The following is a 22,368-nucleotide window of genomic DNA, read 5'->3' on the forward strand; positions in this document are numbered from 1 at the left end:
ATTATTTGCATCGACAGATATTGCTAAGCATTCAAATTATATCACTGGATGAATTTTATTTTGATACTATATGGACTGTACTCTTGAATATCGCTTCGCTTCAACTGGGGATGTTCTGGCAAGTGCAAACCTCACACACGAGGCAGCAAATGTTCTCGGTGCATGTGCCTCATGTTCCCTGGAGGAAACCCTGTCAACTGTGAATGGGAGAGATGTGGTGTACCTTGGCATGTGCCCACTCCATGTTTACAAGCACACGTTTGCCCTTCTCACAGTTTTTTCCTTTCACACAGAGTTCACTGTGGCAAACCCTGAGGTACAGTACATTTACATGATGTGTGAAAACGTCCCATAAATATTATCTCATAAAAGCAGAGGACAAAGGGAATTCCAAACCCTAGAGGAGCAGTAAAAGGGCTGGGATGTATTGAGAATCTGTATCGCAGACCAGAAATGAACAAGTGGGTCTGTATTCCCCCCCCCAAAAAGAAATTTGTGTGTTTTTTTTTTAAAAAATACATTGAACCTAAAGTACTGAGATATTCTAAGCAAAAAAAGTCTATTGAACACTGCTCTTAATGCATAATTTTAAACAAGGCATGGATGCTAACTGCTGTTAAAACATTTCAGGGGGAGAAAGGGGTGCTGAAATCTCTGGATTATTCAGCTGGAATATCCCCATACCGACTTCCTGTCGTTAACAATTTTGTGGTACCTACTCCACCACCTCCCAGAAGTGATAAGAAAAGTGGGACACTGAGAGGCCGCCGTTTTCGCCCAACAACCGCACCCAATGGCTTGGACCAAATGATGAAGGTAATATGATTTTGCCATAATTTTGGGCTTTCATGTTTCCTCGATATCACATTTTCCCCTAAAACCTTTGAGAATGTAGACTGATTTGCGTGTTCAGATCCAGAGACCTCCCCCCTAAATAAATTCACACTTCACTCAAATTTTAGTTTTGGTTTTTGGCAGAATTTAGGCCACAACTTTATTGATTACAGGAAGTGAGTGGTTGCATAGGCTCTGGTTTGACTAGCTCCCTGTACCCTTGCAGGTAGCGCTGACCCAGGGCACCAGCATAGGTCAGCCAAGGGTGAACACCTGGATAGGCGAAAAGCCAGGAACAGACTATGTCCACCACCCAGATGTCCCCCTGGACTCTGGCATGGGCACAATCCCCTCACAGGGGTTGACCAAACCATTTGAGTCGCTGCATTCCTTTAACGTAATACCCTTCACATGGGGATGGTGAGAATGTTCTCCCATCCCTATCACCTGAACCAGTGCCTATCCACCACATGAGCACCCACACTCACCGCCAACCACTCACACCTGTAACCAATCCCTTAACCCTGCTGACATGGTGGTCAGCCACAAATCATTTCCAATCACAAACAGATGAACCCCATCAAGCCTGTAAAGGGACACATCATGGAAGGTAATGCCCTGGTGATGGATCACCATCCTGCCCAAGGCCAGGACCTTCTTGGTCACTGTGCTCTGGATGCACCTCCTGGCCCTCTCAGTGGCAACTGGGCATCGGCTACCACGCCACACACATCGCTGTAACAGCTGCAACCAAAAAATTTTGAGTCCTGGAAGAGCTGCCTTCAACTCTTCCAAGTCCTCCTGCATGCGGGTCCGCAGGCACAACCCGGGAGCTTCCAGCAAATCATTCTTGCCCAGCTGTACCACCAATACCACAGGCGAGCCTTCTGCAGACACCTTCGCCCGCACCGTCGGGAGAAGCTCCTCCCAACACATTCCTCGTCTGGATATCCAGGAGACGCTCACATGGTCAGGGAGCCCGAGCCTGCGTCCAAATCCAGACTCCGCCACCCTCCTGCTGGCCCAGTGGGCAATGCTTTGCCCGACAATCCAGATGTTGAATATGGTACAGTGGTGCCTCGCTAGACGAAATTAATTCATTCCAGGACTCAATTCGTGCTACGAAAAATTCGTCTAGCGAGGCACCGTTTCCCATAGGAATGCATTAAAAGTCAATTAATGCGTTCCTATGGGCTCTGGGGGAACTGGTGGCAGCGGTGGCACTTGCTCTCTTGGCTCGGGTAAGTCAGGCAGGCGCTTCCCTGAGCCAAGAGAGCAAGCGCCGCTGCTGCCAACGACAGAGCCGGATCGGACGAAGCTTCAGAGGCAGGTGGGAGGCGGCGGAGGGAGACCACCTCCGCCTCCCGCCCGCCTCCCCCGACACGGAAGGCAACTTCGGACGTCTCTGAAGTTGCCTTCCGTGTCGGGGGAGGCAGGTGTGAGGCGGCGGAGGGAGACCACCTCCGCCTCCCGCCCGCCTCCCCCGACACAGAAGGCAACTTCGGACGTCTCTGAAGTTGCCTTCTGTGTCGGGGGGGGCAGGTGTGAGGCAGCGGGGGGAGACAGCCGCCGCCTCCCGCCTGCCTCCCCCGACACGGAAGGCAACTTCGGACATCTCCAAAGTTGCCTTCCGTGTCGGGGGAGGCAGGCGGGAGGCGGCGGTGTTCCCCTTTCGCTAGATGAATGCCCTGATTTTCTGATCGGAGGTTTTTATGGCCACTTTCGCAAGACGAAGCGGTGGCCATAGAAAACCTCGTCGTATAGCGAGGCAACCTCCGATCAGAAAATCATTTCGTTAAGCGGAATTTTCGTCTAGCAGGGCATTCGTCTAGTGAGGCACCACTGTATATATATCCCCGTATTCAATGTCTGGATTGTCAGGCAAAGCATTGTCCACTGGGCCAGCAGGAGGGTGGCAGAGTCTGGATTTGGAACAGAAACAAAAACAAACTAAAAGAAACAGAAACATACACCATCTGTCTATCTATCTATCTATCTATCTAGTGTATGTTTCTGTTTCTTTTAGTTTGTTTTTCCTCTCTTTTCTTTCCCTTTTTATTATTTTGCTCTTTTTAAATATCATCTTTGTCTGGTTTTTATAGTATTATATGTTGAAAACCTTCAATAAAATAGATTATTTTTTAAAGTGACCTCATGGATCAGGCCAAAGTCCCACCTGATTCAGTGTTCTGTTTCCTGTCCGATAGCTATGGGGTGCCCACAAGCAGGGCATGAAGGCAATAGCACTCTCCTGTAGTCCTGCAAGCACACTGCCTCTGACCCTGGAAGTCCTATATTGCCTTTGTGACTACTAGCCCCTGATAGACTTATCCTCTCTGAATTTGTCTAATAAAGCCACCTAAAGTGAGGGCCACCACCACATTATGTGGTAGTGAATTCCATTGGTCACATCATTTACCTTCACTGGATTATTATGAAAGAGGAAGGAACACTTTTCTGTATCCACTTTCTGTCATTTGACCCCTTGCCTGTGTTTCCACTAAAGTAAAAAGCCTCACACACTAATCTTTTTCGTAGGAGGGTTGATTCACACTCCTCAGAATTCCGGTTGCTCTTTATTGCACTTCTGCTGCACTTTCCTTCCAGTCCCTCAGTATTCTTCTTGCTGTGTAGTGACCAGAGCAGTACACTGTCTTCCAAGTGTGGTTTCACCATAGATTTCTCCAATGCCATTGCAATATTGCCAGTTTTATTTCTGAGCTCTTTCATAATGATCCTATTATTTTATGCTGGAAGCGGGATATTATTATTATTATTATTATTATTATTATTATTATTATTATTATTACCCCACCCATCTGGCTAGGTTGCCCCAGCCACACTGGGCAGCTTCCAACATCAAACATTAAAAACTTCCCACACCGATACAGGGCTGCCTTCAAATGTCTTTTAAAAGTTGCATAGTTCTTTATCTCCTTGACATCTGATGGGAGGGCGTTCCACAGGGAGGGCACCACTGCTGAGAAAGCCCTCTGCCTGGTTTCCTGTAGCTTCACTTCTTGCAGCGAGGGAACCACCAGAAGGCCCTCGGAGCTGGACTTCAGTGTCCAGGCTGAACTATGGGGATGGAGACGCTCCTTCAGGTATACGGGGCTGAAGCTTTTTAGAGCTTTAAAGTTCAACACCAACACTTTGAACTATGCTTTGAAAAGTACTGGGAGCCAGTGTAGATCTGTGCCCACTACCCAATCTAACTGTCGCATTCTCGATTAGTTGTAGTTTCCGGGTCACCTTCAAAGGTAGCCCCACGCAGAGTGCATTGCAGTAGTCCAAACAGGAGATAACCAGAGCATGTACCACTCTGGCGAGACAGTGCACGGGCAGGTAGGGTCTCAGCCAGCGTACCAGATGGAACTGGTAGACAGTTGCCCTTGACACAGAATTCCGTCACAGAATTCACCTTTTTTCATTGCTGCTGCATAAGATGTTCTCTGCCTCTGAAGTACCACCTTTCTCCATAGTGTGATGCTCTGTGCAGCCCCAAACAGCTTAGGTTAGTTCATTGGACTCTTTCCATGTGGTGCATATGGAATATGTGTCAAGGTAGTGGGAAGGCCCTAAGTGATTGCTTTGGATTCTAGCAGAGGGATTGTACATGCCATGTTGCCAGTTGCTCATCGCCTTCCCACATGTCCAGAGTGTGATTGCTAAACACTGACAGCAGAAAATGGATCTTGGCAGGGCAAATATCAGCCATGGAAAACTGCAGGTATCTCAGTGGACTTTTGTGCTCTTTGATGTAGGAGACAGTGAAGTTCTACAGGCCTCAAATACAAAGCAATGCGTCTGTTACCATGATCTATTTGGGGAAAACAGTACACCTGTCCTATGACCTTCTGGACAACCGAGAGGAAATCAAAATATATCAACAGCACTGTGGAGGTGAAAACCTGTGTGTGTTCAGAGACAAAGTACTGGAGGGAGGTAAGCATGAGAAAGCCCAAGAGTTCATTTCAGTTCTGGATAACTCTTTATTTTATATGGATAAACTGTGGAAGTGGAAGCGAAATTATTTCCGCGAAGCTGTGTCTCGTTATGCGTGTCCAGGGACGTATATACCAGCTGCCTCAAACTAAGTCTAGATTTACTGTTTCATGATTGAAAACGAGGCTGCAATTACTTTTGCAAATTATGGAAGAAGGGGATGTACAGCGGTGATTTAGCAAAATACAGCAGGTTAGATTAATTTTTGGATGGAGATGTATGGTTAATAAAATGCTTGCAGGGGTAAAATGAATACCAAATTATCTGCTTACAAGAAGCTATAATATATCAGGGTGAGCTGTTTATGACTCCAGGAGGGAAATGAATACATGCTTGAGCTTTGATTCTGAACGTGAATCAATGGTGACAATGTTGATCTGAGGGAAGACTTGCATGCTGGGTAGAATTAATCTCATGGCACAATAGAAGGCGATTGCTGTGGGAAGGATGTAGTCTCTATTTTACTTATTTATTTGAAATAAATAATAAATTAAGTAAATATAATTTACATTATTTAATTTGCAGTAGTGGTAGGCAATGAATAGAATGTAGAAGTAAATATAGCCCATTCCCAGAGGTCTTGGACGGGATACACCACAGGTAGCGAACCCTTTTCAGCATGTGAGCCAGTGTGGTGTAGTGGTTAGAGTGTCGGACTAGGACCTGGGAGACCAGGGTTCCAATCCTCACTTGGTCATGAATTTTACTGGGTGACCTTGAGTCACTCACTGCCTCTTTCTTACCTCACAGGGTTGTTGTGCAGATAAAATAGGGAAGAGAACTACGTAGGACACCTTGAGCTCTGGGGGTGGGTGGGATACAAATAAAAGGACTGCAAGCACTTGGCAGCCATCTTGAATCTCAGCTACCCCTGCCCCCAAAGCAGATGACCCACGATGGTATAGCAAGGTCAACACAGACCCTAAATATAGGGAGGGTGATCTGGTGGACGAAGTGAAACAGAAGAATCTCAACGCAACATGCAGCAGTATATATCTATCCCTTGGAAGCAATTTCTGCAACCCCATTGGCCGGAACAGGTCCCATGCTTCCGAGGGACCAGTCAGGTAGCTGTGGCAACCCAAACTGACCCACTCCAGCAACAGAAGGTCAGTTGTGGTGACCTCACCACAACACGTGCTCTCTGGGAGGAGAACCCGATTTGTAGAGTTGGAAGGGACCCGGAGTCATCTAGTCTAGCCCCTTGCAATGCAGGGATCTCAGCAGAAGCACCAGTGACAAATGGCCATCCCACCTCTGCTTAAATACTAGTACACTAGGCTAGTATCTGCACACATTCTGTATCTTCCTTTTTTATTTAAAGAAAAACAAAAAAAACCCCTAAAGGGTAAGGGGGAAATCCCTCAAAAACAGCTTCATGAAGACTGAGCATGTGAACATAGCTATAGAGTGCTTCTGGCAGTGGGTGATTGGGAGGATGGAAAATAGGTAACAGGAATGGAATGGAGAGGTTGGAATCCTGAACAGCAGAATTCTGCACTGCAACATTTTGTTGCAGCTCCAACCCATGGCAGTGTTGCATGCAAGTTCTTTCTAGTTTTGGGGAGTTGCAACTTCTTTCATTCTCACAACAAAACAAATGAGGCAAGTTACTTGTTTAGTATTAATTTATCTTACAAGAAGATAGTTGCCTCTGGTGAATCCAAGATTCTCCCCGCTGGGCAACATTAGATGCCTTACGTTTATAGTTTGATTAGCGCTTCGGCTTCCTCTTCCTAAACTTAGTTATTTCTTTTGTTAAATTTCTTTCCTGCCACTTTAAGTATGCAGTGCTCCCAGGATGATGTATAATAAAATTCATGCATGCACACATCACACTCAGTCACTAAAATAACAAAATGAACAAGAGATGAAACATTATAATGAGAATCAGGAAAGAAAATAAACATCTTTTACATAGTGGGGGAAGAAAACAAAATTCTTTTCTTGGCACCGAAGTTTCCAAAACATGGGGCCATAAACTAAGAATCTCTCACCAGTCACCACCCACTTTAAATCAGCAGGTGGTCGCACCCAAGGGACAGTTTCAGATCAGAGTGATAATTTAATATACAGCAAACACAGCCTCAACAGGTACCTGAGCCCCAGGCTCTATAGGCTTACTCTCACAAATGTTTTATAATAATTCTTACAGCAGTATTTCTCAACCTTGGGTATCCAGCTCTTTTTTGGACTACAATTCTCATGATTCCTGACCACTAGTCTTGCTAGCTAGCGATGATGGTAGTCCAACAACTTCTGGAGACCCAAGGCTGAGAAAGGCTGTCTCATATTTTCTCTCTCTTGGTCAATAGTACAGTAGATGATGGGCTTCTTACTTCTCACGTTTTAAATCCAACTGAAACAAGCAGAAAAGGCCAGATGAGGCATTCTTGGACAGTGCCATTTCTATCTACAGGGTTAGGGTTGAATGTTGAAACACACTGCCATGCCAAGAAAGCTCACCTGAGAAGGTTTGAGCCCCGCTTTCTCCCAGGCACACCTTTACACACACACACATGTTCCCCTTGATGCAGGAAATCCTTCATATGTGCCACCTCCTCCCAGCGATAAGGTACCACATGCTTTCCCTGTACACTTGAATCGGCTCTTAACTCACCTTAAATGCTGTGGAAAAGGCTCAAAACAGTCTTGTGTTGCTGCTGCTGTTTTCAATTGCAGAAACTTTTCAGTTTGTCTCCAAGCGGCATTACGGCTTCCCCTTCAGCCTCACTTTTTACCTCAATGGAATGCAAGTGGACCGCTTAAGTACCTGCTGTGAATATAAACATCGGAAGGGGACTCGGCTGGGAGGTAAACATGGATACTTTGGTCTCGTCAATGTAGAACGATCAGCTCCTTGCTACAGGTATGGACAATGGGTTGGTTGTCTGTTGGGACCTGGAGTCTGTAGCAGATAAAATGGGCATGAAAGAAACTTGGCTTTTGAATTTGCTGCCAGGCTCTTCTTTTAGGGCCCTGTACCTGTTCAGGTATAGGTTCAGGAACTGGCTGCCATCTTGCATCCTGCTGATTCCAAGCTCCAAAAGAGAAGCCTTATGCAGCCAAACAAACAAAAAAACCAAAAACCTCCATTAGCACCATTTTAATACTTCCAGTTAAATTGTGGCAGAAGCTTTCATGATCCTGAGCGTACTTCATCCAATGTACGTGGCATGGTGCATCTGACAAAGTTGGTGCTGACCCAAGGAAGCTTCTGCCACAATATGCTGGTTAGTATTTATGAGTTACGCCACTCTCGGTTGGTTTTGCTGAAACAGGCAGCCCTGGATAGTATAGCCATAAAAAGAGACCAGCTATTCTATTCTTTCTTGATGTCGAGTATGTGGCAGCGTGCGGCATCAAATGCATAACAGAGACTGAGGAGGCACAGGAGGTGCATTTGCATGTATGAGTTGAAGGAGAGTAGAGGATAAAGCTTTTAAAGAAGGGTGCACTTTCAGATTCTGGGAATTCAACAAACAAACAAAAAACCTTAAGAATGGCTTCATTTGATTGCTTGATTTGTTTGAAACTTCTTTCACCGGCTGACACCACTTTTGCATGGCTTTCCTCTTATTTTGTGGCTTTGCTTGGTATGGGTTGATTTGTGGGGTGCTTTCAAGGTAACGATCCTGCTTTGTAGCAGTAGACTGAACAAGATAGTCTTTTAATCCTCTTCAATTCTGCATCCCAGTAATGTAGTCACTAAGTGCTTGCAAGTATTGCTGTATTTTTTGCTAAATATTCAAGGTCTGTTTAGGAAATAACGATACTAAGACAGGATAAAAATAATGCTCAGAAATTACATTATAGATCACAGCCATCTTTTAAAGGATGGAGTCTCCAATGTACTTCCTGGTTTATTCTGATATTGCAGTTAAATTAATATGGGCACACCAGGACCCTCATTTTTGTCTTTGGCTGAAATCAGTGGCAACGCAGCAATTTCTCCTTGGAAGCATTCCTTTCTACAACATTTCTTTTGATTTGCAAAGTAGCACCAGGCAAGAGAACGCATGCAAATTTTCTAGTCTCATCTTTCCCTGTTATAAGATATTTTATAAATAACAACAAAAAGCAGAAGAAAAAGAAAGAAATGGGAACCCCCATAGAGCCAAATTACTTTTCAGATAAGCATATTCCACTATCCAGAAACACTTTCCCCCTCTTCAGAGTAAGATTTGCATAATGTATGTAAATGTTATGCTATCACTGGTGTGATAAGGCTGTTCGGAGGAGTAGAAAGCATGCAAATTAGAGGTGGTTGTATTTTTCAGTAAATGTCCAAACTAGCTACATGCATGTGTTTCTGTGACAATTTGCTCCAAAAAACTTGGGAAAATAGCAAAATCCTTCAAACAATATCTTTTATAAGGGAATAATGTTTACTTCTGACGCATCAACATTTAAGTCTTAAGTATGCAATCCTAGTATAGACACATACCTGGGAATAAGCCCCATTGAATTCAGCAGGGCTTACTTCTTAGTATATATGCATAGGATCACAGTTTTAACCATTTTAATTATTATGGCCATGAACCTAATTTGCTATTTTGTTGCCCATGCACCCAGTTTGAAAATTCTGTTTTGGAGCTTTTAGTAGTCTGCTTAGGTTTTTATCATCTATATCTTCTACAACCTTGATGACTTCACTGCTTACCTCAGATTCCAGATCATTTATGAAGAGATTAAATAGCACTAGTCCTTCCCTCCCCCAATTGCATTGTGAGAAATGTCCATTTCCTCCTCCCTCCCCAATTCTTTTGATGATGTGTTCCTAAGTCATAAGCCATAATAGGGTTTGTCTTCCTGTCTTGTGATTGCTATATATGGAGAGGATAGTGCAGGAGAACAAATCACACCCAAACAATCATAGTTTGTAGGAATACTGACTCTCTACAAGTCTTTGAAAACATAATTTCAAACCTAAGTGGCGCTCCGTGGAACAAACCAGACAAGTCTCCTTTTTATAGAAATCTTTACAAAGTATGATTCGCTGTGGGATGAAAAACATGTGTTTGCATCCTTTCTCATCCACTGCCAACAGAATTGTGGCTATTCCTCTTAAAAGAGGCTTTTCTTCTTTCCCCAGATCAATATGCCTGCCTCGTATTTTTCCGATACAAAGTGCAATGGTCATTGCCGGGGAAAATGTGCTTCTAGGCAACCTGTTAACCATGCTATTTTTTCCCATCCATAACAAGCTAAGTTTGATGGCATTGCCATTTTGCAACCATTCCTTATGAATCCACAGATAGTCCTACTCAGAGTAGACCCACTGAAATTAATGGGCCTAAGTCGGGCATGTCTATTAATTTCAGTAGATGTGTCTCTTTTGAGCATGATTAATATTGGATATAACCCACTTCTTTGCATTTTTTAATATAAGCACAGGAACCTAAGATGCAGCTGTAACTCTGATGTTGTTTCTTCAAGGCTCTTGAGCCACAGGAGAGCCCATGATTTGTGCCCTTTCCATTATCAATGGTCTGCTTTCATAATCTCCCACTTTGCCAGGTGTATCATCAAATTGGGTCTGGACAAAAAGCCTTTCCCTCCCAAGAAAAAGACCACTGTTGCCGATGAAGAAAAGAAAGAAGATTCTGTGAAGGAAGAATATAGCTATAAGCTACCAGGGAGTAGCAGCAGTGGAGAGGAAAGCAAATATTTAAGGTTTACTCCAGCTACCAAACAACAGAAAGAATTTGTGGGAGATGCTCAAGAAATGCAAGAGGAGGCAAGAAAAAGAGCATTAGCAATAGAAAGAGCCCTTGGTGAGTATGAAAAGAGCCCAAGAAGTGCAGCGATTGATGGTATAGTATGAATGGGGAGAAATTATTGCACAGTATATGCCCTGCAGGCAGAAAGTTCCAGCGCCAGTCTCTGGCATCTTCAGTTAAGGAATCTCAGCTGGTAGATGACAGAGGAGACCGCTCTCTGCCTGAGACCCTGGAGAGCATCTGCCAATTATGATTAAGCAAACATAGGCTAGATAATTGTTTTTCAACTGGTGTGTCAGGACTCAATACCGGGTCACTGATTTATGGTAAGGTAAAAGGTTAAGGACCCCTGGAAGGTTAATTCCAGTTGAATTTGACTATGGGGTCCGGCACTCATCTCTGCTTTTCAGACCAAGGGATCCGGTGTTTATCCACAGACAGCTTTTCCAGGTCATGTGGCCAGCATAACTAAACCACTTCTGGAGCATGGAAACACTACCTTCTGCAGTGGTACCTATTTATCTACTCAGGCTGGTATGCTTTCGAACTGCTAGGTTGGCAGGAGCTGGGACAAGCAATGGGAACTCACCCCATCACACAAATTTGAACTGCCGACCTTACAACCGCCAAGCCCCAAAGGCTCACTGGTTTAGACCACAGTGCCACCCGAACCCCATTGTCTATTGTGGGTCACAACAGCAGTGCTACCACCATACAAATATAAGGGGAAAAAGTGGCCCCCAGGTTAATAATTGTGTTGAAGGTGTGTCCTGGGTCTGGAAAGGTTGAGGACTACAGGGCTAGAAGGACCAATGGTCTAACCCCATATAAAATAGTTCCTTAAGTTCCTATGAAAATTGCCCCCTAGTTATCCTGTGTTCATAAACATAATCACACACACACTCCTAATCACACCCACAGAGATGTCGACACATGATAGGATGCATGGCCAGACACAGGAGTTACTATCGATACAGTGCTATTAGTGACAATTTAACCCCTTTTTGTTTAGCTATAACCATTTTGCAGAGCTGATTGTTTCTTTATTTATTTATTTCTTTGTTTAAATAGTTCTTACTCAGGCTTCCTCAATCTCGGCCCTCCATAATAATAATAATAATAATAATAATAATAATAATAATAATAATAATAAAAATAATTTATTATTTATACCCTGCCCATCTGGCCGGGTTTCCCCAGCCACTCTGGGCGGCTTCCAACAAAACACTAAAATACAGAAATCCACCAGACATTAAAAGCTTCCCTAAACAGGGCTGCCTTGAGATGCCTTCTAAAGGTCTGGTAATTGTTGTTCTCTTTGACCTCTAGTGGGAGGGCATTCCACAGGGTGGGTGCCACTACCGAGAAGGCCCTCTGCCTGGTTCCCTGTAACTTGGCTTCTCGTAGCGAGGGAACCGCCAGAAGGCCCTCGGAGCTGGACCTCAGTGTCCGGGCAGAACGATGGGGGTGGAGACGCTCCTTCAGGTATACCGGACCGAGGCCGTTTAGGGCTTTAAAGGTCAACACCAACACTTTGAATTGTGCTCGGAAACGTACTCCAGATGTTTTTGGCCTACAACTCCCGTGATCCCTAGCTAGCAGGACCAGTGGTCAGGGATTATGGGAATTGTAGTCTCAAAACATCTGGAGGACCAAGGTTGAGGAAGCCTGTTCTAACTTTTTCAAACATAGTGGTTTATAATGCTGCTTAAAAATAAATTAAGAATATCACCAATTTATCCTTCATTCTTTATATAGCACAAAAAAGCCAAAGTAAGTAAATAAACTCCAAATACACTTTGAAATGATGCCTAAGAAACTGCTAAAGAGGCATGATGAGATTTCCTGGTACAGTGGTACCTTGGTTTTCGAACGTCTCAGAAGTCAAACGTTTTGGTTTCCGAACGCCGAAAACCCGGAACTAAATGCTTCCCTTTCCACTGAGTGTTCCTCAATTTACTCAATTAAATTTGCAGACCGCCCATTGCGCCTCAGTTTTTAAATGTTTCAGAAATCGAACAGTCTTCCGGAATGGATTACATTTGAAAACCGAGGTACCACTTTACACATGACGTGGCAAAGCTGGTAATCTGTAAAGCGTGGGTGAGAAATGTTGGTTCTCCAGAAGCTGTTGAACTGCAATCCCATGAGCCCCAGCTAGTGATCAAGGATGATGGGAGCTATAATGTGACAACATTTGGATGGCCACAGGTTTTTCCCCCTTGCCATGAAGCAGATGTAAGCAGGTACATTGTGTTTTGACCTCTTTGTGAGCAAAAATGGCTGGCGGTCTCTGCTCCAAGGAGAAGGCAGCAGGTAGTAAGGGATGACTTCAGTTCTGCAAACATATAGACAAATTTATCACCTCTAAATGAAAAATTTGGAATTAATTCATTATTTTCAGATTTAGAATTCAGTTAATGGATTTACCTCAAATGCATGCATTTAGTCCTATTAGCAGGAGCCAGGTAGAATCCTCTACTTCTGCTAATAGGACTAAAATCATGCATTTGAGCAGAGCTGGGCTGTCCTGGCAGGTCCTAGCGAACTGTTAGCAAATTTGCGCCTCTGTACAGGAATTGAAGACCCACCACTGACATTTGTTTGCTTCTGCACGTGAGTCCTTTGCATGCTCTATTTTCCCGCCATAAATACATTCTCACTTCCGACTCTTGAAACTTCCTTTGTGAGTTTATTGCAAGTTTCTCATTAGTTGCCAGCTGTGCAGTTTTGTTTCATCTCCCCTCTTCCCCCTTCAGGAGGTGGATACATTTCAGACAATTACCTGTGGAGGAGACTCTGGCTGTCCCAGATGCAGCTGGAACCCTCAATCGATGCAATTAAATTTACTTACTCCTTAAGCCCCACTCTACGGGTTATTGTTTATTTGCCTAATTGGTTCCGCATGAGATGCTCCCCCCTATATTTCTTGTTCTTCCTGGCATTCTGTCATTTGAACATGGAGGAAAGTTGATAGGGAAAGGAAAGAGGTGAACAAAACTCGAGAGATGAGAAAATGTGGTCCCCAGGGAATGTGTCTGGTTAACACGACAGCTTCTTTTACGTGATAACAGTTTGTTGCTTCTCTGCAAGGTGGTAGTGAAACAAGGGATGCTGCCAAAATACTTTATTTGTGAAAGGTCCACATGCATCTCAGTATATCAGCATACAATTAATCCATTCACTGATGACGATATCCAATGCTGAGGTGGACCTCTTACTTGGCATAGGGCAGTACCCTCAGCTATGGGTAGGAACTAGAGCACTACAGGTAAATTGCAAAACCTGTGCATTGTTTGTCAAACTGGAACGATGGTTTGCATTTATTACAGCATGAATGCCAGACTGGGTTGAGGTATCTTGGGTTGGGTGCATGGAAAAGGACTGGATCTGAAGCTGCTCTTCCAGGAAGAACCCGCCCATTCACAAAAGGAAACCTTTGGATCCAACACCAAAATGTTGTCTTAGCAACAGTAACTGTACCAAGCAGTTACACAATTTGATGGAGATTTTCTCCAAAATGCATTGAGAACCAGAGTTACTTTTTCAGCTGCCATTTTCACCTTTAGATTCAATCCTTTCCTTCCATGATGCCATGTAGTCACACTTAGCAGTATGCAGCATTTTCCTTGTAAAAAAAAGCCCCCAATTATGTTAAGAATTCTTCTTGCCAGCCCAGACTTCCAACTCAGCTAAGAGCTCTGCTTGCTACTTCGTTTGTTTAACACCATCACTCATTGCAATTATCCTAGAGCGATACCTATATCAGTGAAGATATGGGTGGGTGTTACATGGTTTGGTCAGATCAGGCATGGAATCTTTTGCGATAAGCAAGTGAGGGTTCTACTGCTTCCATGATGCCCCTGTTTACATCTGCTTACCTTTCTCACCCTGATCTGGCCACAGTGATCCATGCGACGGTCACCTCCAGGCTTGATTATTGTAACTCGCTCTACGCGGGGCTGCCCTTGAAGCTGACCCAGAAACTCCAGCGGGTGCAGAAAGCTGCAGCGAGGCTCCTCACAGGGTCCTTGCCACAGGATCACATTCATCCAGTGCTTTACCAGCTGCACTGGCTCCCGATGGAGTACAAGATCAGGTTTAAGGTGCTGGTTTTGACCTTTAAAGCCCTATGCGGCTTGGGACCCTCGTACCTACGAGACCGCCTCTCCTGGTATGCCCTGTGGAGGACCTTAAGGTCCACAAATAACAACATTCTGGAGATTCCAAGCCATAAGGTGGTTAGATTGGTTTTGATTAGGGCAAGGGCCTTTTCAGAACTGGCCACAACTTGGTGGAACGCTATTTCACAGGAGACCAGTGCCCTGCGGGATTTGTCATCTTTCCACAGGGCCTGCAAGACAGAGCTGTTCCTCCTGGCCTTTGGGTTGGATTCAGTCTGACCCCTGTGTTTTCCTCCCTCATGGTTTTGATTTATGGACTACTTAAAATGAGGCTGCATTTTAAATTTTAATATTGTATTTTAATTACCGGTAATTATTTTCTTTTCTTTTATGTCTTATTGTAATTTTATTGGTGTTAGCCGCCCTGAGCCCAGTTTTGACTGGGGAGGGCGGGGTATAAATAAATTTATTATTATTATTATTATTATTATTATTATTATTATTATTATCATCATCATCATCATCATCATCTAAGCACCTATCAGATATTATGGGATGGAATTACATGTATTCTCCGCAAACACACATTTTCCCAAAACATATTTCAGGACTGTTTGCCAGTGTAATTATTTGCTTCAATGTGATTCTGTCTGAATGAGACCCACAAAGAGAAATAATAGAATGCATTTGATTTCGCGGGATTGATTTCAGGCCATTTGACACACTGCAAGGTAGCAAACAAGTTTTCCACAAAATATATAGTTAGGCAGGTTTACTGTGGGCAGTCCTGGCTTTCCTAAAGGCATATATTTATGATGTATGTGTGTCCAAGTATATGTGTTTGTGTGTTTCATATTTTTTGCTTGTATACTTAAAAACCATAATCTGAGAGGTGGTGCATAGTGAACAGAAAAAAATAAGATTTCTGTTGGTCCCCACTCACCTTGCAAAGTCTGTGAGGATTTGGAATGTATAACAACTACAAGTCCTTATCATCCTCCCCTCCATTGAAATAATTCCAATGGACTTAGTGTGGAGATTGTGCCACAATTTGCCCTGGCTCTCTTGCGTATGGAGTAGTAAGAAAAAGTTTTTTAACATTTTTATATCATTGTATAGTTTAAATCCATGGCTCAGCATGTTAACTTTATTGTTTGTGTGTGGTGTGTGTGTGTGTGTGTGTGTGTGTGTGTATGTGTGTGTGTGTGTAGGCAGAAAAGGGTCAAATCAAAGGCTAATGGGCTTAACCTATTTGGGGTTAATGAGATATTCAAGTAGTTTGCGCTCTATTTTCCATCTCACGGTATGCTTGTCCTTATATTTCAGGATACGATGAAGATTTTGAAGCAGATTTAGAGAAATCAGTTTGGAAAGTTAATGAAGAAGGACAGACTGGTGATCAAATGAAAAGAATGTCAAAGTCACCCTCAGATGATGAAAAAGATAATTTAGACCATGAAAAGGAGGATAAAAAGTCATCACTGAAAGCTCCGCGGGCCTCTGACAGTGAACGAGATGAAAGTGATGGATACACCGGGAGTGACTTGGAGGAGGAGAAAAAACAAGGTTAGTTGTTTTCCTTAGAGTGGCATAGAATGAATGGCCTGATGCATGTTTAACTTGTTACATATGCCCTGTAATGGGCTATCTATTTTGTGGTTCACATCTAAGTACCCATTTGAATTACGATTGCCAAATTGATACAGAATGTGCCAGTCAGCACAAAATAAGCAAAGTCTCCCAAGATGCTTCTTTAAACCTCTTTTATCTCTCAGGTACTATATGAGCTAGAAGAGGGAATTTGGGTCTCTCTTCTCCAGTGTGTGTGAAGACAGAAACTAAGCTCTCTCTTTCAGACCACTTCCTTTGTTCCTCTGGAAAGGTTTCAGTCTCACTCCAGAACCCATTAACTTGGACAGGAATTTATGATGCCCGTTGAGGAGCACGGTGTTATAATTTCTATTTAGAGTGTGCCCATGCTCACATACCTTAGATTGTGGATGTCCAACATTGTGTAGAGTGAAATAGACCTCTGGCCTTTTCAAGCTCCCAAATATAGCTGGTGGGGGGGGGGGAGAGGGGATGAGCACACAGGGCTGGCCCAAGACATGTTGGCATCTGAGGTGGACCCCAGGACGACTCTTCCCCCTCCCTGCCCGGGACAATGCAGTGGAGTAAGATCAACATTGGGTTCTGTTGCCCTGGGTGGACCCTGGACCCTGCCTCCTGAAGCGGTCTCCTCACCTTGCCCCATAGGTGGGCTGACCCTGGGAGTACAGGTTTCCCCTTTTTTTTATACCTTCCCTTCCCCTCTCATCCTTACACAGTAAGTACATCTCATGTACTGCTAATTTCAGACAATGTTTAATTACTGTGATCCATAGATTATGGGCCTGCTCAGACACTTCTGTGCACTACTGCAAGACCTTAGGGAAGGGGCCGTAGTTTAGTGGTGGAACATCTCCTTCTATGCAAAAGCTCCCAGATTCAACTTGATACTGGGAATGTCCCTTGGATGAAACTCTGGAGAGCCACTGTGCTGGCAGTATTGCGCTGGATGGACCCATGGTCTGACTCAGTATAACAGACCCTTCCAAGTGTCCCTATTTTCCAAGAACAACCCTGATTTAGAGAAGTTGTTCCAGTTTCTGATTTGATTCCCGCTTTTCCCTAGGGCATCCCTATTTTCATTGGAGAAATGTTGGAGGGTATGGAGTTATCTGACCCCCCCCCAAAAGCCATCTGAAGACAAACCTGTATAGGGAAGTTTTTTTCAATGCTTAATATTTTATTATGTTTTTATATATGTTGGAAGCCACCTAGAGCGGCTGGGGCAACCCAGTAAGATGTGTGGGGTATAAATAGGAAGATTATCAGTATGGAATGGGATGTCCCTATTTTCATTGGAGAAATGGAGGGTATGGTGTAAGGCAGATTCGTATCAGGAGCAGGACTCGCGTGTCGGGTGCTCCCACCGCTGATGTGATATCATATCACCCTGCCCTGCAGTGTAGAACCCTGAAACTTCCCCTTGCAAGATCCTTTTCAAACATTATAAACATTGACACCTGTGGAAGAGGCTACTTGGGGAGCTGACAGCAGTTGTTTGTCAATGTTTGTAAATGCTCCTCCTGTGTTCCAATTCACATGTTGCAATGAATCACTTGTGTCTCTTTGACATGAGCACATTCATGGTATTCTGTGAGTTCCTGGCTCGCTTTTTCCATTAAAAAAATAGAGCTAAAAGAGAATGAGCCAATTAATTTGTAATGTATGAACTGGCGTAACGTATGAAACTGTGTATAGTTTTCATCATATGAACAGAAACATCTTGCATAGCAGCCTGTAGATGTCACTTTTGCATTGTAAAGTGCCAGGCACAAAAAAGTCCCACTGTATATGAAAGTGAGAACCCATAGCAACAGTTCTAAGGTGTCTCTCCTGCCATTTCTCTGGACTCCATAGTAAGCAGGGATTTCCGCAAGCCAAATTCTGGTCAGCGGTTGCAGCGTGACTCCATTTTGATCCAAGAATGATGTGCCCACAACCTCAGGGTGATAAATATGCAGTCCTTTGCCTTCTGAGTTGTATGCAGGGGACAAACACTCAGAATGATGAACCCCAGATAATTGTTACCACAAGGAAATTAAAATGCTGCGGAATTAGTTTTCAGTAGCATAAATAACATTTTTGGTAACCTCTGTCCTCCCCAGTCAGCATAACTGATGGAGATAATTATTTCCTTTATGTATTCTGAGCCGCACACCTTCATAAATAATCTAATGGGAAGCATGTATCTCATTTCCCATTCATTAATACAAACAGCGAAAGGGGTCCAAAAGCTAGGCATGCTTGCAAAACAATGGAAATTGCAAGCGTTTTGGCTTTCCATCGGCACAGAGCTGATTTCTTCCTGTTTGTTTCTTATCCTGCTGTTTCTTTTTGATACTGCCATAACTTACACAACAGTTGCTTGTCAAACTGGACCAGGCATTCTGTGTTTACTGCTCCCCTGAAATCTCTCCATTGAAATGCCTCCCATTTTGACAGGCTTTATCGGAGAGCTCTTTTCCCAAGCCAAACGTTAATGTAGCTTTTGTATTTCTATTTCCTGTGTGAAATAGGGAAAGGTAAAGCAGCTGACTGGGAAATGGATGCTGCTGCAAGAAAGATCCAGTGTTTCTATAGGAAGCACAAAAGTCGACGGCGAACTCTGGGTGTCAAAACAGGTTTGCAGTTGGTCTGCATGGACGAATCTTTGTTCTGATCAAAGAGACTTTGATTTCTCTAAGCAGCCAGTGACCATGAAGGATAATCAGCTTGCAGCTTTGCTAATCATTTAAGAAATAATTACGTGCTCTTTCTTTTTTTAAAAAAAGCTGGTGTTGCTTCTCAGACTTGTGGTCACATGATACTGGGAAGCCTGTAGTTGCATTGCCACATATATTGTGGCAGCCTTTGCTAATAGCTAGGCTGATCTGATAACTGATATGATTTATGTCTTGACAAATCATCTTATTTGGGGAATGAATTTTCCTTTTGCTGAAATTGCTAGTAACTCTGAGGGTGGTCTTCCTCCTGCGAATGGCTTGGGTCATGGATAGCTTTCTTTTATGCAGGCATCAACCAGGGCACCTGCCCTCTGCTTAGGGCACACCTTATCGTGGATGATGTACATCAGAGATTGGGAATCTGTAGCCTTTCAGAGTTGTTGCACCACAACTTCCATGAGCCCCAGCTAGCACGGCCAGTGGTCAGGGTTGATGATAATATCTGAAGACCACAGGCTCCCCCATCCCTGGTGTAGATTGTGTTTGGTGCTGGGTAGAAAGCCTTGCTTTGTGGCAGGGTCCTATCTAAACAGCTTTCTTCCTGCTCTTTTATTTTCGGATGCATATTTCACTTGCTTCTGATTAAATTCTCTTGTTTGGAATTCATTTATGTAATTTTGTTCCACCCAATGAATATTGCAAAAATGCTTCCTCATTTGCACAAATCGTCCACCCAAGTCATTAGGAGATGAAGAAGAATCTCCTTTACATAGCCTTACATTAATAATGTAGCTGCACAGTAAATATACAGCTATTTGGAAACGTTTCCTTCCATCGGAGTGTGAATCGTTGGAATTCAACTTCAAAATGGAGAGGTTTAATATAAAAAGGGGCATTCTTGTTTCTTTCTTGTTTAGGACCAGGGTGCTTTGGCCATTAGAAGCAGGCATATGTTAAAAAGTAAGACTTTAATCTTACAACACATATTTGGAAGGAAATCCCATTGAGTTCTTTTGAGTAGGTAAACTCTGGATTATGCTGCATGCAAGTTCCCGCAATGCATGAAGCTGCTACATGTTTTTCCATTTGCTTCTGTATGGAGGAGACCCAGGTAGCCAGGAACGATATAGGCTCCTCAATATTTACCTAAAGTTAAATAATATTGACTGATAACTTTCAGTTTGAAGTATTAGGGTTAGAAGAAGAGCCACTCCTGTAAATGTGCTTGCAGCTGGAAACAGTGCTGAGGCTAGAATAATAAAATAAAGAAAGGTATGTATTTATTGATTTTTTTCATTTCACTCTGGAGGTAAATAACCATAAGTAGAAACTGATTCTAAATTTGCCTTGGTTGTTTGACATCACAATTAGGTTGAACTGCTTCTTACAGTAGAGCAGGCATCCCCAAACTGTGGCCCTCCAGATGTTTTGGCCTACAACTCCCATGATCCCTAGCTAACAGGACCAGTGGTCGGGGAAGATGGGAATTGTAGTCCAAAACATCTGGAGGGCCAAAGTTTGGGGATGCCTGCAGTAGAGGCTGAAGTTCCCTTGGAACAACATCAGATATGTATGATCAGACCAAAGGTCCGTGTAGTCCAGCCTTCTGTTTCTTATAGCAGCCAGCCACATGCTTCCTGGAAGACTAAATGTCCCTCCCCCTTGAATCTCCATTGATGTGAAACTCAGTAAAATGCATCGGCTACTTTTTAGGGTAGAGGACAAGGAAGGTGGCGTACTAAATTTCTAGCTGGATACAGGATTTGTACTCATGAGTAAAGCAAATTATGGAAACCGTCGTTTATGTTGTTAGCTCATCCATGGCTCCATGTGAGTGGTTTCTTTTAAACCATACCATCTTCGTGTGTTTTTATTTGCCTTTGCATTCTGAGTGATTTTGCCCTCACCGTCAGTGCATTTGCTGTGGCACATTTTCTAGTTGTTGGAAAGTTATGGTTTCAAATACTGATTTGCTTGATTCTGTAAGCAACTCACATTTACTGTGCAAACCTGATTCAAAGCTACTTTGCAATGCCTTCTGTGCTATAGGATGGAAGGTAGCTACTCCCATACTCCCTCTAGGAGAAAACTTAGCTAAGTCAGGAATGATATTTTTCTCCGTGTGCACTTTTTTTTGAAGGAAATGTGGGTGAGCTCCTATATTCTCTCTTAATTATGAAGGGGCCTACAAGGTATACAAAGAAAGGATAGGTTTGAACTTTGATGCAGGTATAAGGAAATGAACATAGGATTAAATTGGCCTGTAGTTATAGTGGTCTGAAGTGGTGTGCATGAAGGGAGGCTTTGTTTGTGACACCTGTCACTGCTACAATGCCTGTAGCAGAAGTGTTCATGGGGCTGACTTGGGGTTTTCATTATTAATCCGCTACATGCACTCAATTAATTATATTAAGACACATAACAAGCTGCACTTCTGGATAAGTAACTGATGAAGCCAGTAGTAAATTTCTTTTGACTATTGTTTCCTCAACCGTATGCTTTGTACAAAATTATGCTTGGCTGCTCATGCGTGTTCTGCTGCTGCTGCTATTTAACATTAATTCAGCATGCCATTCATTAAGCAGTTTTTAAAAAAAAATAGTTTTGTTTTAATTGTGGATTTGACTGGAAGCAGAGTATATCTTGGCCCCTATACTCACTCCCAGCAGGGAGTTAAATAATGCACTCTGAGTTTTACAGATGAACAAATTTCAGATAAGTAGCATTTAACTAAAAATCCTGACCCATTTTGTGTGATAGTAATTGATCCATTCAGAGGAGAAATCCCAACGAGATATAACTTAAGTGGAATGATCATGCTAATTGGATAGGCGTGACAGTCTTTATTGAAGTGTTTTATTAATAGCATGCAAGACTGGTTAGGAAATGTGTATGTTTTGTAGCTACAGGCTGTAGAAATGAGGTGACCAACCATATTGGGTTAGCACTCGCTATCACTTCAGTGATTATAGTTTTCATCATCATGGGCACCAGCCATAGCTTTCTTTGTTTTCCCACCCATAAGTAGTTCAGTAACTAAAGTGAAGCCATATAGGATTGTCTGCAGTTTCAGCATAGCTGCCAAGTTTTCCCTTTTCTCGCGAGGAAGCCTATTCAGCATAAGGGAAAATCCCTTAAAAAAAGGGATAACTTGGCAGCTATGGTTTCAGAGGAGACTGCTTATCATTCAAAAGACTCTGACAGAGTAAAATTGGATACGACAGACCCAATGTTGTGCCGTGGACGAAAGCTTAGTGTGGTTTTTCTGGTTGTCAGTTTGTCGCTTGCCAAATGCAAACAATAGCAGTCCACTTTACAGTGTTGGTGTTATGTGAACAATTAACAGCAAATAATTAATTAGAAACACCCTTGGGGACTGAAGGAGCTGATTCTTGAAATCTTATCTGGTGG

At 43.3% G+C, this 22,368-nt stretch overlaps 1 protein-coding gene across 4 annotated transcripts in view; it reads left to right on the top strand.

Annotated features, from left to right (window-relative positions):
- Window positions 1–22,368, top strand: part of ERICH3 (glutamate rich 3) — a 68,458-nt gene that overhangs the window by 24,543 nt on the left and 21,547 nt on the right. For 3 of the 4 annotated variants that reach the window (XM_060276816.1, XM_060276814.1, XM_060276817.1), the window contains 6 exons: window positions 631–816; window positions 4,599–4,779; window positions 7,522–7,708; window positions 10,360–10,616; window positions 16,013–16,252; window positions 18,811–18,915. In XM_060276816.1, the coding sequence (XP_060132799.1) occupies window positions 631–816; window positions 4,599–4,779; window positions 7,522–7,708; window positions 10,360–10,616; window positions 16,013–16,252; window positions 18,811–18,915 (1,156 nt within the window). The remainder of the gene's footprint in view (window positions 1–630; window positions 817–4,598; window positions 4,780–7,521; window positions 7,709–10,359; window positions 10,617–16,012; window positions 16,253–18,810; window positions 18,916–22,368) is intronic. The other variant, XM_060276815.1, reaches the window with a different exon arrangement.

This window comes from Zootoca vivipara, chromosome 7 (assembly GCF_963506605.1).
Source record: "Zootoca vivipara chromosome 7, rZooViv1.1, whole genome shotgun sequence".
Lineage (NCBI taxonomy): Eukaryota > Metazoa > Chordata > Lepidosauria > Squamata > Lacertidae > Zootoca > Zootoca vivipara.